General features: G+C 36.0%; 1 protein-coding gene across 1 annotated transcript in view; it reads right to left on the bottom strand.

The window, feature by feature from the left end:
• Window positions 1-18,996, bottom strand: part of GPC6 (glypican 6) — a 748,058-nt gene that overhangs the window by 183,581 nt on the left and 545,481 nt on the right. The window contains exon 4 of the mRNA XM_062575905.1: window positions 11,153-11,318. Coding sequence (XP_062431889.1) covers window positions 11,153-11,318 — 166 coding nt within the window. The remainder of the gene's footprint in view (window positions 1-11,152; window positions 11,319-18,996) is intronic.

The raw sequence follows: 18,996 nt of genomic DNA on the forward strand, positions 1-18,996 counted from the left end.
ATATTCTGGCTTATTACTTGTTTTAATATTACTAGATTTCAAATAAAGGTGAATCAGACTTGAAATCCTACAACACTACATTTACACTACTAATGGATATTTTTTTTCCTGAACTGAATAGAAGTGGGAGGAAGACCTTGAAGGTGCTGTCACAACCAAAAAAATAAATATTGACTTTCTTTATCTGTCAGTAAACAAATGATTTGACCAAATGAATTCACTCTAGATTTTTTTCAGCAATACATTAAATATCAGTAGAGTCAGATCTTCAAGTATAGTTCATTGACACATTTCTATTGCTATATGATTTGCACCAGCTAAAGTTCTGCCGTACTTTCTCTCCCAATCTCAATCCCATTAATGTATCAAGCCACTGTTAAACTCCTATAAAAAAGATTTGATCACAACTGAAATGCCAGAGAGGCTTCTAAAGAGGTGAGAGCAGATATTATTATCATATTTGTGTATCCCTGTGATTTTTTAAATTTAGTAAATCTGTATACACATTCCAAAACACATCAGTCAGACAACTAGGTTTTACTTCTTTTTCCTGGCAAACGCACTTCCACAAACTCAATATAATGTGCACTTATATCAATAAAAGGTTGAAAGATGCTGTAAGAATGTATTAATCATATATAGGGAAGACAGTCAACCCAAGTATTATGAAATGACTCAATAGTAGCATTTAAGTGATTTATCGAAGTGTAGTCAACCTGCTAAAAGGACAATGTCAGTTATTAATATCTGTAATAGAGGATCTCCATATTAGTAAAATATGTTTTTAGCCATCAGCATAGCTTGGAGCAGCCATCTCTTATGCCTCCCCCTACCACAGAGAGGTTTTCATGACAGAAACTCTCTCAGGGCAAGATAGCAAGGGAACACAACCATTTCATTTTCTAATTGCTATAAAAAGTTAACCAAAGAGCATGTGCAGTACAAAAAAGACAACCTGATTTAAGGTATGTTTCCAGCATTGTAGATATCAGCAAAGCTTCAGCTAGCAAAATAATCATGGATTCATTTTTAGTTTGTTATAAGAAATACATAAATCTCTTCTTTTGGTGTGTAAATGAAACATAAATCATGAACTGTGTATGTATATATACCAGAACTGTTACTCTTTCTTATAGTACAGACAGGCTATATCCTGTTTATCAGCTTCCTTTAACCAATGTATTAAAATAAGGATGCTGAAGTATAACTAGATGCCAGTGGCTATGATCTGATCCTATATGTTTTATTAGAAGCATGAAATCTACTGGAAGATTTTCTGTATCATTCCATCTATGAAATTCAAGATAAATACTTGTGAGTGCTCTGTGTTTCATCAGCTCATGCTCAGGATAACTTCTTGCCTTTTTTGGCCGTGTCCATTTACTACGGCTCATCATTTGGCTTGGAGATGGTTTTCATCTCATCCAACAGCTGAGCTTAGTGCAGGATGCTCTTGTAACCTTCACACTGAAAGTGAAGACTGAATTTCACCTCACTTCACACCATTACAGTGAACTGCATAGACTGGTTGAAAAAAAATTATTCTCATTTGAGATCAGTAACAAAGATCCAGTGGAATCAAAATTTTGTTCTTTATTTTTCAAGCTGCTGTTTTTCCCTACAGTTATTTGTATTTTAAGAGTAAAAGAAGAAGTTTTGTTTTTACTTCATTGAGGTCATGGATTTGTACCTATCACCTTATATTGATATGGTATAAAAACCCCCAATAAATTCTTTTCAAATATACCTGACAGTGGTAAGGTAGACAGGTTTCTTACTATGGAAAAAACTTGTTCAGAGTAACATGCATCTGTCTGTTACACTTACTGGAGAATAGAATTTAACATTTGTTTTTAATATTAAGGTTAAAGCATGTGAAATAATCAATGAATTAATCTGTCAGAACAAATCAATCATCTGAAATGCTATCACATAGTTTCAATTCTTTTTTAAGATCAGAAAAATTGATTCAGATTTATTCAAATTTTTAAAATAGACTGAAAATAATTTCTGCTATATAAGTAGATTCTAAGACAAAACATTTTAGAAGCAAAAAATAGTGCAGTTCAAAAAAGACTTTTCCCTTCTATGCAGTCTCAAATTCAGCTGAACCCAAGCAGAAATAAAATGCATAGAAATGGATACAAAGACAAATATTGCAATATTCAGTATTGCTGTGAGCAAAAGTCAGACTATTGCATCAGTATGTTTTCCCTTAAAAACAGGAATATTTGAAAAATATAAAATTCAGATCATACAAAGTTTATCAGTATAGAGTCAGCCAAATGTTCATGTAAATGAAGATATATTTATAGAGAAAATAAAAATTTCAAGCTTCCCAGGGTAATACAGCATTTTCTCAATAAATACAACCAAAGTGGCAAGTTCAAACTAATTCAAAGAATATTTACCCTCTCCCGCTTATAAGATTTGAAATAAATCTCTTTATGTTGTTTCAAAAAATGCACATTTTACTCTAGTGGATAACTTAGCTTTTCTTAATTTGACCTATTTTTATGCATTTCTGTTAAAGAAAAATACGACCTAACGCACCATCCTTCAAGAAATGGCAGCAATACAGAAGGAATGAGTTCCATGCCCTGGAAGGATACTTGAAACCAAAGTTCTCTCTAAATTCTTTACTTGTCAAACAGCAATAAAAACTAGTTACACAAAACACAGGCTACAAGAAGGGAAGGAGTGAGGTTTACAAACTGGTTATTTAACCGGATATGTTTATATATGAGATGGGTATCAGCTGCAGTTTGGATATGGCATTTTAATCTGGCTAACAGCAGCTAGAAACAGTAGACAATTCCTCAATTTGGCATTTTAATTCAACCCTAAATTACACTTCAAACAGTTTATAGTCAGGACCATGAGTCTTGATTTCACCCTGCAAGTCATTCATTCAGAGTAATAGAACAAATTTATAATATATTAGGATCTTATATATTATTTGACAATATTGCCTTATAGGAATCTAATACTGCATTTATTTTCAACTTAAGGCATTCTGTATTTGAGAAATCTTTTTAAAGGTTCTTCTTTCTTCCCCTTCTCCCTCTCCCAATATTTTACCACTGCAGAAAAGAGCAGGGAGCCATATGTTCATCAGTTGACTTTGTAATACTTGAAAAAGCAACTGCATTGAAGCAGTTCTTCCAGGTAGCTCAGTCATATGTTAATGATGAACAAAGCAGCTCTGCCAAGTGCTGGAGTCCAGGTGTTTGCATCATTCACATCATTTCACATGTCAGAGAGACCAGATGCCCCAAACCCTGGAAACTAGAAGGGAAACCAGACCAGGTAAGACCCACAGTATTTTCTAGCCGGTCCCTGACCTGTGAAATGGGAGATCAGGGAGGTGCCTGAGGGATGCCCTAGCAGGAAGAGATGTAGCTTTATACAAGCATCACTAAGAGATCAACTTCTTCACTGAAGAGGAAACACCTTTGAGGTTTAATATACATAGTAGCCTAGAACAAAATGACCATTACTGTTTGTTGCACTCTTGGAAGCACGAATTCCCAGAAGAGCCTAGTTATGGACAGGTAAAAGTACAGCATAATAATGCTTGAATCAAGCAGTATTTGAGTAATAAATGATGAACCTATTCTCTTGTTTCTAAAGATGGCTCATGTAACACGACTGTGTTCACTCATTGCATTTTGAAGGGCAGTGTCAAAACAGCTTCCCCAGCACTTCCCCTGAATACAAACACAGAGAAATCGGCTACTCTGTGTAACCTCCAAACTGAGCTAATGTGTACTGACCAATCATTTCACTTTGGTGCAAAACAAAATGAAGAAATTGAAAGATGTGGAAAGGAAATGGGACTAAAAAGTAATAATTTGTGTTTGATGGTTTAATTATAAAATAAATATATGTAGACATTTTTATATCTATACCTCTGTATCTATATCTACATTTCTGATCTGCACTGTTATTTTCAAATGATGCTATTGCTACACACCAGTGCTACACACCAGTGCATCTAAATGCTGCAGTCAAGTTAGGACTCTGTTGTGCTAGGCTTGGTGAAAACACCAAATGTGTCCCACTTCCAGCTTTGGGATTCTTTTCTCCACCAATGCAGAAATCACATGATTCAGGAATATTGTGTAGGAACAGTACAGACTGGAACAGACAAATTTGATCCTGTATTTGCAACGGTCACATTACCTGATGATGACTGACTTGTTTCACACATACTAACATTGTTCTGTCCTTAACAAAGACAGCATAAATAATTGGCATAATTCCTTTCCTTAAGCCATTCCAAAGTTCAGGAGCCCATGAAAAGCTTGCTGCTATCATTCAACTAAACATCTGCATCTTTACAAATCCACAGCCACTCTTTGGAATTTGCAATTTTTCAGGATCACCCTGAGTGGTCCCATCAGCATCTTTCTAGGTAGGCATCCTCCGAGGAAAAAGCTGCCAACAATATCAGCACACAGTCTCAGAGGTATGAACCTCCTTCTTCAGTGACACATCCTAAAGCAAATATACAGGGCCTTGGACTCCAAGCTGCTTGCAAGAAACTATATTGCCCTGGAGGAGGCTTGGAGATATAGAAGGCTAAGTAAGCAAAGTTTAAGGAGCAGGCAAGTACTGGTGTTTGCATGCTGCTGGCAGTCACACACCTCTGGATAGCTTCCCTCAGGTAGAACTAATCACCATCTGAAGAATTAACTGTGCAAACGTGCCCAGGTTGTGAGGAGAAAAAACAATAGGGAAAAACACAAACATGGCTCTCTCTTCTACACATCATTATTTTGCTCTCTGAATGGTGACGTTCTCTCTGTTTCAGGGGTACTCCTACATACTCTGACTAACCAGTAGCTATCCAGATCTTGGTGTCATATTCAAGATGTAAGTAGTGATTCCAGTAGTTCTGGAAAGTAAGAGGAAAATATAGGATCATAGAACTTACTGCTTGTTAGAGAACTTAAATATGGTAATGCTACAGTCTTTTAATTGGGCATCATCAAGTTGCATTCACTGTTTACTTGTGTAACTACACATTTTCTATGGATATCCTGAACTATCATAAATATTTTATGATGTTAAGTCTTGCTTTTTAATCAAAATCTAAATTCCTGAGGATAGGCTGCTTATACATTGTGGAACTAGTGGGTCTGAAGTATACTACATTTCTTTTTTTTTCTGTAAGGAACATTAGATTTATGTCAGTAACTTTAAATGTGGTGGTTCTTAACTTCTGAGCAAATAAATTTGCCATGGTAACACACAACAGGTTATTCTACTTATTCTCCCTGGCTTTTGGAAAACATGAGGTAAAGCTGGAAAAAATAATTCTAAAATACAGATTCAATTGTTTCATTTATAATTGGGATTGGGCTCCAGAACCCTTAGAGCCATCCACCAAACTCTGCCACTTTGACTAAGGGAATACTGATTTGTGTATAATAATAGCTTTTATAGTCTATACAGACAAGAGACTTAGAGAAAATATTATTTTTCCAAACTCTGGAGACACTAAGGTTTCTCTAAAAAATGCATAGAAAAGATGATTAGCATTAGCTCAATATTTTCCCTATTCTCATTCTGATGGATGGCAATGGTGGTTTCACTAGAGGCGCCACGATGCATTTCATTTCGGAATAAATGCAAATAAGGATAATTTTAGTCTGAACAATTAAACATTTGCCAAGTCAACCATAAATGAAAATAAGGCTTTATAGGTTTTGATTTTCAGGCTGCCTTATCCATGAAAGCTATCAGTTTTCATATGAACAAGATGCATGTTATGAAATTTGTGTTTATACTCAAGTACCTTTCTATGCCCATCAAATCAAAATGCAGCAATTTCTGCTGGAAAATCTGAGCTTGGAGTAATGGCACTCCAGGATGGCTTCTTCAACACCTGTCCGTGGAGTGGATAATATCACTTTTTCTCCTGGAGTCCTTGACAGAAGCTGACATAGTATCACAGCATACTTTTGTATAATGATTTAAGGAGGAAGGTTAGTGAGGCAATAAATTCAAGTGCAACCAAGGTTATTAAAGGGTTAAGAGTTAAGGGTTGTTTTCACCCTTAGCATGATCAAGCAGGAGAAAGACTTTTGTCTACTGATAGCTACAAGAGATGGACAACCTCTAGTCTCTACAGTGCAAAGTCTCTGCAGTATAGTGCAAAGCAATAGATACCATATGCTGCAGGGAAAGAAGGGGAAAACAACCTAAACTTTTGAATAGGTTTCCTTTATCTACCTTGGTACACTTCTGAGGTTTTGTACATTTATGAACCAGTATGCAGCTGTTTATACAGCTAGAGCTCTGCTTATTTACAGTAGCAGTACCCATTGTAATCCTTTCCAATTTTTTTTATTCTATTACAATTATAGAATGATTTTTTTTTAATGAACAAAAAAAAATGGGACTTGAAAAGCAGTTATTCTGTTAGTAAACCAATAAAGAAGTAACCAAACAGATTTGGGTGGTTTCTTGAAGCTTAAAAAGGAAAATATTTATCCTTGTGCTCACACATGGAACAGAAAAATTACATAGTCCTGAAGGCTTTTATAAGCAGTAAATCAAACTGATTGCACATTTTCATCACTCTAAAGCTTTCATTAGGAGTAAGTAGTTAAGGTTTTGATGGGGACTTTTACTTAAAGTGATTGAGTTGCTATAACTGAGATTGCATAAGCTCTGTTTCAAGAGGTTTCCTAAGGTAAGTGCCTGAGTCATGCTGATGTGAAGAAACTAGAGAGATTCTTAAAACACAGTAACAAGAAAGTTTATTAGTAGTTCAGGGCTGCTGCACTGACTGCAAGTGAAATGACGTTCAGGCAGGAGAAACTTGCTGAAACTTTGCAGATAAGATTTTCTCCTGCGGCTGACGTATAGCAGGACACTGCAAGAGGTGGCTTGGACTCTCTGAGCCTGGATGCCACCTTTGCTGGTCAAGAATAAAGTCTCAGGAAAATGTATGCCGATTTATCTTGTTATGCTAGAGAACTAGACAGATGGGAGACATACTGCTAAGAAAGCCACTTGCTTTCCAGATCAAGCAAGATGGTGGATATGGATACACAGTAGCTCAATGGCAAACCTCAATGGGTTGCAGCAAAGCAATTGTAATTTGCAGAGGCACCACACTAGTGTGCATTTTATTACTAAATATAGCAACAGAGCATTTATGATTTACTTCAGATGTCTAAAAAATAAGCCCACGTACAATCATTATTGTGACTACAGCTACCCTCTAGATCTACCCTCTCATATTGTTTAAGTGCTATCTTATTTAGCCCACCTTATTGCTTGACATATTCAGATTTAGTACCCTCCACATTTTTATCTAAAGAGAGAGCACAAAATAATTAAATCCACATCTAATTGTGAAAAAAGTTCTGCAGACATGAAATAAGTTGTGGCCACTTTGTCTTCATGAGCCAGTGGATAAGCGAGTACAATGACTGGAACGATATGCATACTGTTGTATATAAATCATATTTATGCAGGTTTTAGTTCTGAAGTTTAATGAAAGCACCATGCCCTCTAAGGAGAGCACATTCCTTGACTGTCATTCCTGCTTGAGAAAAAAAACAGTTGATGGGAATTAACTGATCAATATTAGGGGAAGCTAGCATCAGAAGATTCACAAGATAGAAACAGAGCATGAAACACAAGGTAGCTGAAGAAAGAAAAGTAATAGCATTGCTAAAATTGAACATAATTCCCCAAGATAGTTAGGTTTTGAGTCTGTACAACTGGGAACAGCTTCCTCTCTGTCTCTTCTATGTTTTAATGACAGAATGAACACTGGGATCCTTCATCATTGTTAATTGGTGTAACTCCACAGAGAGAAGCGTAATTTGGACTATATCCTTTGGGCTATGGGACGTAGGGAAAATTCTCCTCTCCCTGTCCCACAGAATCAGTCAGATTTTCCTCTGAGGTAATCCTTTTTTCCAGAAGTACAGTTTTTCTGCTCATTCTTTTCATCTTTCATTTCTAATTTTTCCCAAGACTGATGCAAAGGAGACCATGAGTTAGAACTAAAGGCAAAACATCAGGAGCAAGCTTTGTCAGAATAGATATTTTCAAAGCTAGTGTGGCTTATTTACTTCTGAATACCTCTTTTGGACCTATTATATAGATACCTGAAAGAAATGTTTAATTAATGCTTTTTAAAAAATGTATTATGTTTATTATTATACCATATAACTTGTAAGGGCTATCTATGTCTTTCTTTTCTTGCTAAACACTTTCTCGGGCAAAATTCTGAGATTCATAGGAATTCTACTTGAGGATTATGTGATACATTTGGCTTTTATTGTGCCATAACAAAAGCAACAAAATACAAAAAGCCTGTAATGAAATGTTACACAAAAAGGACACAGACCTTAAGGTGACACAAATAGGAAAAATATAATAAAACATGTGTCATGCTGCTGCAGCTGTTTCACCTCTTACCAATTTTCACAGTCTATAAAACCTTGGAAAGCACCAGATGTTTAGGGGAAGCTGTCTCACTCTCCCTAGCTTTTAAAGTGGATGCAAGATTTATTAGTACTATATAAATGTGATTTCAGTCTCAAGTTTTGTATTTATAAACTAGGTGGAATATGTAATGCATCCTGTTGTCAGAGAGCCCATTTACTTTCCTCTTTTCCTCCCCACTTGTAGATTTTGGGTACTGCTGAACAATTAAAGTGGCTGCAGAACAATACCAGAATATACATACCAATATACAAATCATAGTATTTTCTTAGTGACAAAAACATCTGAGAATTTTCTCTCAGTATGAATTTTTGCCAAAAAGACTTTGCAATACACAGATTAAAAGCTAAGCAAAACTGTCTTATTGTGTATGAATATGTGCTAACATTTGGATTCCTGCCTACACAGAGACCGTTAGTGCACAAAATTATTTTCTTTTCCTAGTGCATGGCTCCTAACACTGGAACAGGGATAAAAACTGCTCATGCATAGTTTCCAATCTTTCATAGTTCAGTGGCGCTGTAAAATGTTGCCATTCGTTTTAATTCAGTGAGTAGAAGTTTTGTTGTGTTTAGTACTAAGGGAATTGCATGTGTTATTAGAAAGCCTCTGACAGCTGACAGAGACAGAGACAACTCGCTGCATTTCAATCTTACATAAAGGAAGGACTAAGGACCCTCATCTTCAGCAAAGCTGTCAGAAGTCTCACAAAATGGGATAAAACAGAATATCTTTTCCAAACATAGGAAAGTCTCTCTCTCTATCTTTATTCCTTCCCTATCAAGTTGCACAGGGAAAGGTGTACAGGTAGAAGAAAGAAAATACTTCTTGATGTATTTGTACTTCATATTGCCTTGTTATTACTTCCCTGAAGGGATAATTGCACAGCAGTCTGCTTTCCTTTAAGGAAGCACAGAGTGTATTACCTGGCATTTAATAATAAATTAGTACTATCTTTTTAACATCATGTGCAACTTTTCATATCGTTTTTCTCTTGTGAGAGCAGGAACAATCAAAATGTGCAAGACTGACGAAGACAAGGGCTTTTCATCAAAGGTGCTGAAAGCCTGAATCTATAAGCACTTCCACACTTGTGGACACATAACTACTCTCTGCTCAGCACTCTCACTGAATTCAAAGCACCAGGAAAGGAAAAGTGCTAAGACCTGAAATCTTAACTTCCAGCTTTTCATTTGAATAGACGTTTACCTTAATAAAAACTGTGTTGTTTATTTTAATTAAAAAGCATTTCTAAAAGCCTACTTTATTTTCTTGTTCAGAATTGCTTACAATTCCACTCATGGTTACTCTATAATGTCAAAGGGGAAGTGGTTTACACAAAGTCTTCAGCAGGTAGAAATTGCATTCCCTTCTGCTCCTACTTAGCTTTCTTATGGACCAACTCACTCCAGCCCTACTCTCACACCAGTAATCTCATGGGTATCTCCTCATATAGCACTGCTTCTCCTGTAGCTGCTCTAAACAGTAAAGTAAAAGGAACTGAGAAGGCATATTCATTACCATTTATTATTTGTGCTATTTTTATAAAATACTCAATACTATTTTTTGTTTTGCTTACTCTGATTCATTTTTCATCTTATTTTCTTCTCTCTACCATCTAGTACCACTTCTGTGCTGAGTAAAGTGAAAATGCATGAGTGAGTCAGAGTCAAGCTTTCAAAGTCACATTGGTTGGTGGGATTTGGAAAGTAAGCAAAATGAAATTGCCCCTATATTGTCCTTCCAAAAGTAGAAACAACAATTTCCTTCCTTCAGTTATAATACAGATAGTTTTATCTCTTGTTTTCCAGATGCTTCAATTTTCCAAAATCCATTTTGGGCTTTATATAGTGATGATGCTCATTAATGACTGATATAAGTAACTGCTTCTGTTCTTTCTATATTATCATTAGGCTTGTCTAATTCTACAGCCTACCCTTGTACTGTATATGATCAAAAGCAACCTGAGGCCCTTATTTATTGTTAAATATTACTATTCTGGGAGTCATTTTGCTCCAGGACATAAGAATGGCTGTTTAAGGAGATTTCTTTCTCTTTTTTTATTAGTTTACTCTAGTGAAGAATTATGTGAATAAAAATTTTCCCTAAATACACATTTTCTATACTCCATTCTAACATTTTGACTGCATGTCTGATGCTTTCTGTACTGAAAAGGAAACATTAATATATTTTAACCCAGAACAGTGAATTAATAATTTGTCATGTATATAACTTTTTGAGCCATTTGCTTAGTACTTTGGTACTTAGATAGTACCAAAATTAAGAAAAGCAGTAGTTGCAGTTTGTTGACCGGACGTTAAACGGTGTTACTATCTTTTCATCTTACAAGAGCCTAGTTTTCAGTTTTAATACACACTATTTCTGCCAAGTTAAGCTTGTTATCATATCCTCAGTCAAAGCTTTCTTACCACATATCATATAATAATTTGACTCAGAAGCCTTAATATCACACCATTACTATTACATGTTTCATAAGAATGGCTCTGAGATGGAATAGTCATTTCTTACTGCAAGTCAGCATGGTAAACTAAGATGTGAGAATCATCTACAGTTGTTTTTTGATAAATATTGACCAACAGAATCTTCTAACCTCACAAAACTGCAGATATTTGCTATTACCAGCATTTCCTTCCACTAATATTTAAACTCTTCTTACCTATGAACAGATTCCACTCAGTATCCAAATCAGCCTGATTTGCTAGGCAGCCCTTCATTACATTGAGGCAATAGTTGTTGCAAGGTTTCACAGTGGGAAGTCCTCTGCAGTAAGGGCAGTACAACATCTTCATTAGCGCCCGGATGCACCCTGGAGTGGGACTGACCTGCAGAGTTTAAGGGGGAGGAAAGAAAAAGAAAAAGGAGTATATCAATCTCCTGCCCTGTGAATGTTGGGGTAGGTGAGGTTATGCTTCTCAGGCAATAAATGCAGATGGGGCAATTCGTGAAAAGAGCTCAACCCTCCATACACCCTCCTGTGAGACTAATCGATTCCTACCAATTATCTTCATTTAGCACAGCCAGCAGTGATTTTCAGCAATGCAAAAATCAACACTCCCATACCGATGGCAGTGTTTTCTACCACAGCCCTCCCACACAAAGTCTTTTGGAACATACCCAAAAAATAAGTTGGACAGTAGCTGACTTATCCTAATGTGGAGGATCCTGATGAGAGCCATGCTCTTCTTACTCATATTAGACCTGCCAATCACATAGTCACTGGATCAGATTATCCTCTTTATTAAAGCACAGTAAATCCAGGATAATCCTGATTATAAAATTATTCAGAACTGCACCATGACAAAGGGATATCATTCTGTTTTCAGTCAAAAAACACCATTCTATTTTCTAATGCAACTTTATAAAGAGAACCTAATGCAACTTTATAAAGAGAACAGATAGGATTTTTTGTGTGATTTTGCCTTTCAATATCTCAAGTGACAAAATGCACTTCACAGACAACAGCCTGATGCATTTCAATTTACGTATTGGTATGACACAATGTGGCTGTGCATGGTGAACTTAGAACAGCCATCAGAGTCAATGCCAAGACAATCAATGAGTTTAAGAGGCTTTTGGTCAAAGTCATTAATACTGGGCATATCTGACAGAAGAAAATAGTGTGTATACATAAATTTGGAACAGTATATATTACGGTTTGCATGAGAAGGGTATGGATTTCCTGAAGAGAGAGCACGGAGTTTAGAGAAAGGTTTTTTAGTAGGATCTTCCATTATTTCTAGTGATACGATCCTTCATCTCTTTTTCACTCGTTAAAAACTAGGCATCTATTCAGCAATGTGCCTCCTATATTCAAAGGAGAGAAATACGTCCTCTTTTGGGAGGCTTCTTTATCCCATCTTTTGAAAGGCAGAATAAAATCTTCTGGAGGACATCCACTCAAGTTTCTACATCTAAATTTACACTTCATGAATGGGTCACATTTGATAAGCATGTGAAGTTTCTTAGGTAAATATTATTTTCCCCAACCTCTCATTTCCCTATTTAATGCTTGATCTCAGACTTTTAAAATATAATGTACTATTATAATGCACGTTTATCAAGCCAGAAACTCTATCTTAGATCAAAAGTGCTAAGCACATGTTAGATACTCGTCATAGCAGAGTAGAGCACGTGTTTCCCACACCACAGTGACAATACAGAGCAATGACAGAAAGGCTTCAGGTTCCTTGGTGACTTTAGAATTTCTGGAGAGAAGAGCGTAAGTAATGGCATTCCTTTTATTCATTCTGTTAGTTCATGAATAAATGCAACACTTTTAATATGAATTTGAAAGGAATAAAACAGTTTTTCTGTGTTAATGGTAATTTGTGCTAAAAAAGAAGGTGAAATTATGCATCTGACTTTACATTATAACAGTTTCTGATATGCTTTTTATTATCAGGATTGTACTGAAATGATGTTTCTTTCCCTTTTCTTTCAGATTTCCTTTCCTCTTTTTGACGTTAGATCACTGATTTTAGAATACTATGCAGCATGTATTCTTTATGATTGACATTTTTACATGAACATGGCTGTTAAGAGTTATAGCTGATGCTGCTGCATATACTGAGAGGTGATTTTTAACTTGGCTTCCTAGGGAAATTCACTGAACTCACACAACACTGATGCTGTATGTGGGAGTATATTTATCTGTCCTTTCCTAATAGCTTTTGAACCTGTTGGCCAATTTCAATCAAAGTTGACTGAGGAGTTCAGATCACAGCACATTAAGGTCCTACAGGTTTTTTGGAAATAGACAGGTGGGAGAAGAAAAAGAGACAGACTTTATTACTGCTTTTATTGAGGAAAAGATTGAAGCATGAGGTCAGTTCTTCGCAGATACCAAAGAATCCATGTGCAAGAAAAATGTTATGAATGTCCCAGAAGTTAAAAAAGCACCAGTTGGAATTTTCACCTTATTAAACATCAGAAAATCCAAATAAAAGGACATATCTACGGAAAGACAGACTTCATTAGTTTCACTGTTCAGAATTACTTTTTGAATCACTTATCCAACTTTTTAATCTTTATACCTCCAAACTCAGAGCAGGCCCATTCTAGCCAAAAGAAATAGGCACCAGAAGTAGGATGTAAGCAAAATGTAGATACTTATGGTTAACGGTGCAATGTTCAAAACTACTTTAAAATAACTACTTAAAGCGAGAAATAGATATTTCTATCTTGGGGCATTGAGAGTTGTCAGTAAAGTTTCCTTTGTGCTTAGAATTCTACTTTTTCTCAGGCTCAAAAGTCTTGCACAAAAGCTTCCTGGCAATTTCTATTTTTCAGAAGCATAGCTAGAAGAAGATCTAGAAAAGATAGTCCCTAATATTATATTATGTTTATGTCAATCATATATCATAAATATATGAAGTTCCTTGGGTAAATGTTATTTCCTCCTCCTTTTACACCAAGTTTAAACTGAGAGGGAACCAGCTATCAGCTCTTTCTCTGCCAGAGGTTCAAACATTAACTTGCATTTTTTAGGACAGAACCCTAACAGCAAATCAAAATATTTATTTACATTGGCCTCGTGAATCTTGAACAGCTTTAACAAGAGTATTCCCAGGAACAGCCCACTTCCAAGTAGTCAGGATAAACTCTTACTGCTCAAGAAGAATGAACTGAACCTGAGCTTCTCATATCTTGTCTGAATAGTTTAATACCTACTGTACAAAACAGTGTCATAATCAGCAGCTTTTTAGAAGAAAGGAGTGTCCCCTGCTTCTGCTCTGAGAGAAGTAATGCTGTTTTTAAGACAAAAGGCCAAGCGGTGACTCCAAGCAGAAAGTAGATGTAAAAACCTTCTGCAGCTGGACTGTCTTCAGCTTCTGATGGAGACCAACTCAATTAGCTCTCTGCAGAATATGCTGCATGTAGCATATGCAACCTCCCAGAAGTTGCTATGTTGTTGACATTAATACGAGCATGGATTATTTGCTGTCTCTGAGGCCAAGTAGCAGGTACTGGCTTGCATTCACTATGCTTAGGGCTAGCTCTTTTTGTTCCAAGCCAGCCATGTCCTATATTACATAGTGTTTGCCCCTATATCTCCTTTGAGCCCCACCTGGTGCCTGAGCAGCTTAAAGATATAAGTTTTTAAGTTTTAAGATATTATTTTTCTGTCATTTTTATTTTTCAGCTCAAAGTGTTTGAAATAATATGAGGTAGTATTGCAGACAACAGAAGTAGCAACAAACTAAATTTAACATTGCATGTTTTGATGTGAGACAGAAGATTACATTTTCTAGTGCAAAACCTGCTTGGGTTAGTGATAGAAAGAAAGGAGGGGCCCGAAACAGGATAGACATCTTCTTTCCACCTACCAGAGGCAGTCCTAGTAGTGGTGTACCTCTAGGCTTTACAGTGGAGAAAGCCAGGAAAAGAGATCCAAAATGGATCCCGATGGTGAATTAATAATTAAGCTGTAACTTGAGCATTTGGTGGGTTCAGTTCTCAAGCTTGCTCCAAATCCCCCCTGGTTTTTAGCAGTACTGATGTATCTTTATATGCCCAACTCTTCCTATGGCAAAGGGGGGCTAGAAAATAACTCAACTACTTTGGAGGTCTGAAGACTAAAAGTTAAGTGCTGTGTTACAACAGTTAAGTGCCTCTGTAAATTTAGCCTTCAGTAGGGAGCCAAGTTTCAATTCTCTGCTTCCTCCTATACCCTTCCCCCCCCCCACCCCCCCGAGAGAATATAGTCAGGCCTTTTTCCTCCCTTAAGAATAGCTCAAGTATCTATCATATCTGTCAGGCAAAAAATTATCACATTTCACTCTAACATTAAAAGTCCTAGTAAAAGAACAAACATAAAAAACGTAGCATAGAATGAGTATTTCAGAAAGCTATGAACATGTGAAAGCTGGAGATTATCACAGAAAGTTGCTTTTAAACCATATATAATTTGCTTGCTACTTCTTGCTCCTGGAAAATTCTATGAAATGTTTTTTCAAAGCCCATTTCTTATTCTATTTGCAAAAAGAAAAAAAATCCTATACCCAGAATCTCCCTCATCTAGCAATACTTTTCTTTAGAACGCTCAAAAGACATCCATACAGAAGCACTCAAAACCTGTGTTTCCTGAGGAGAGCTGCTCTTCAGCTCAGGAGTTTCATCAGTTTTGCTCTAAATAAGATTTGTGGATAAACAGGGCTGGGTATTATTTGGTTTTGGCTATTTTTTTTTGTCTTTTAATATAATTTATAATTGGCCCTATGTTAATCAAACCAGAAAAACTTGCATATGCTTCAAATTTTAGAAATAACTAGTCCTTATGTAAATCATATATTATAAATCAATCACATCACATGGATTGATATAACTGGGGAAATAGTTATAGAAGTGTAATTAATTAAATCATGTTGTTTCCCTGACTGACTAGGACATCTTCATTTTATTGGAAGCATACACAGATTGCAGCACTCCAGAAAAGTGCCCTTTTGAGCTTTGACTGAGCCTACTAGCTGCAGGACATGTTGCTTTACTGCATTTTGTAACATTTTCTGAAAGCTTCAGCTTTATCTAAATGCATGCTTTTGCAAACATGCAAAAAAATTAAAAGCAAGATTCTTAAGGGCTTCATTACTGAATACTTGTTTTCCCCTATAGGAATTCTAGAAGGAATATTATTTCACCCAGAAGACAGACTTTGCAACGGTGAACTTAGAAATATAAATAATTGAGGAGAGAACTTTCTTGGGTAAAAGCCATGAAATTGTACTCTCTCGTATCACATTTTCTAGGCTCTGCTCTGTTATGTACTTGACCTGTTTTTACAATCAAAAGCCTGGACTCTGTCAACTACATAGACTTAAACTTTTCTTCTGATATAGAAAGAAATCAAATAAACTGATTAAACAACTGGTCCTCTTTCAGAGGGTCAAACACATTGGCATTCAGCTTCTCTGTTAATATTTACAGGAGATTTCTTACTGAAATAGCTGGTGGATGTGGTCTGGTGATAAAGCAATGATGTTCTTCCAAAGTAATATTGAATGCATCTAAACTCTGGTACTTAGGTCCAGATCACCTCATTTCCTTAACATACAATAAAGTCTGTCAAGTACGAGCAGAAGGAATGAAAAATGAGTGCCATCCTAGAGATGACACTAGGGGACACAATTCCTTCCCACACTTCCTATGGACCCAAGGACCTTTCTAGATGACACCTCTCATTGTGGATCATGTGGAGCTGCCCCATAGCAAAAAGACCTGTGAGAAAACTGCAGGGAGGAACCAGTCCATTTCTAGCCAGCTGGCCTAGGATACTCCTTAAAATGCCCCTACACTAACACAACCTATATTCTGGGATGGAGAAGAGGATTGCATTCTATTCCTCACAAGCTATACAACTGCTTTAACAATCAGGCTACTGGATAAAAAGTGAGAACTTTTATTTCTATTCTCATTTGGCATTCAGAAATAGATAATAGATTATTTGTTCTATACAAATCGGATTTCCACAAGAGGGTGAGGCACATCATTGCTTCAATTCCAAGTAAGTGGATCCTAATTGGAATGGTTTTTAAAATCAATCCCTCTGTTTAGCACTTCTGTGTGGGTTAAACCTGACTCAACAAGGTAATGCTGTGTGTCCTGCACCGACATGGTGTGCTATCTAAGAAACTTAGGCCCTGACATTCCTCTATGCCTTTTTGGATCTCTCCCTTATCTATCTCCAATTTACTAATCTGAAAGGAAAATGGGTTTAGTTGCTCAAGGATAGTTTTGTTTATAGCCTAATTATCTCCAGAGTTTCAGCTAGGGCAATAATAATATAATATACCTGTTTACAAACATGGCAAGGTCAGAGTCTGATCTTTTATATATTGGCATTTCTCAACTAATTCTGAAGGAAATGCAGAGGAAATACATGGTCATGACTAATAGTAATTATCCCATATTCTTCCAAAAAGTTAATGTATCTGTGGACAACTCCACAGTCTAGTTCTAGTATTTTCCATTCAAAATTGTACTAAAATAAATTGGGGCATCAGGGTTAGAAGTTCATGCTTGTGAAACTCAGAAGAGAAGGACAAAGAAAAACTTTTAAGTTAACTTAAAAATGCTGATTAGTGTATTCCATCTGCCAGAACTGAGGAAATTTTTTCCTACATGCAAAATAAGATGATTTAAAACCCATTGTAATTTCACCAAAATATTTACAGTGATGTAACAGGAATCAGTGTATCATGAAGTACGGTTTTTAGGATATGTAGGGTTGCCACAAAGTTCTGTCCTAAGAGCCAATGGTCTTTTTTTTTTTTTTCCCTTTCATGTTTAATTAACTCCAGTCCAAAGACTAAACTTTGGTCGACTCACTCACTACTTTAAATCATGTATCTTTGATACTATGAGAGTATCTTCTTGGTAGGATACAATTACTACCCACTATTTTCTGCTTTTTATTACTGGGGAAAACAGGTAAAGCTTAGCTGTTAATGATGCTTTTCTTCCTTTCTCTGTTTCTTTTCTTCAAACTATATTTGCTCACTGCTGGATCCAAATCATTCATTTTTCTCCTTGTCCATATTTTGGCTATTTTCATGGGCCCTGTGTTACTGCTGATTTCATTTTATAATCTAGATGTCAAGCAGTAGTCATTACAACAGCTTTCAGTTGAAAGTATGTCTGTATATATTTAAAATTAGAACTACACAGAAACACGTATAAGATATTTGAATGTTTTACGGAAATACTTCTCATGGTTTCAGTTCACTGCTCTTACAGCGCTATCTGACACACAAATAAAAATACTTCATCATCCATACTCAGTTGGGAATTTATATTGTAGAAGGTCAATTTGAGAATAGCTGCTTATATCAACTGAAAGTCTAGTCTAACACCATCTTCCTACAGCTAAAAATAGTTATCTTTTTAACAATTCATAGTATCCCAGATGCCTGAAAGCTAGAAGACCTTTGTACTACTGTCTTTGACTGCTTGTGCCTGAACTACACTAAAATCAAAGTAGAATGCTAGAGCCAGTTAAACTGATGCAAGATGCAGGCAATTCTGGGATGGTATATCTCAAGAATACAATGAGATAAGATGTACTAAATTTAATTTTAGTCTCTTCCTTCCTAAATATTTTTTTTCTAGAAAATACATCATTGATAGCTGAATATACTCATTGTATTACTCATTATATTAGACATGATTTGAAGGAAACATTTAAACCCTAGTAAAACCTCTTAAATGTAAAAAAGAAATATATTTACTATCTGCTATTGCGCAGCACTAAGTCATACCCCATGGCAAGTCACAGGAATCATATTACTGTTTTCTTCAGAAAAGGCACTTTTAACCATTTTGCTTGTCTAACTCAGATGTTCTTTTGCATTATCTACGATTTTGTGAACCTGAGAAATACGATAACTGCATTTCTTTCCAATACTTACTAAAATTCAAGGCTTTTTTCATGCTTATTTGGTCATCTCAGTCTATCAGTTACATTTACATACTTGTTCAGTCCAGGAAGGTGAACAAATATTGCTC

Source organism: Rhea pennata, chromosome 1, assembly GCF_028389875.1.
Source record: "Rhea pennata isolate bPtePen1 chromosome 1, bPtePen1.pri, whole genome shotgun sequence".
Lineage (NCBI taxonomy): Eukaryota > Metazoa > Chordata > Aves > Rheiformes > Rheidae > Rhea > Rhea pennata.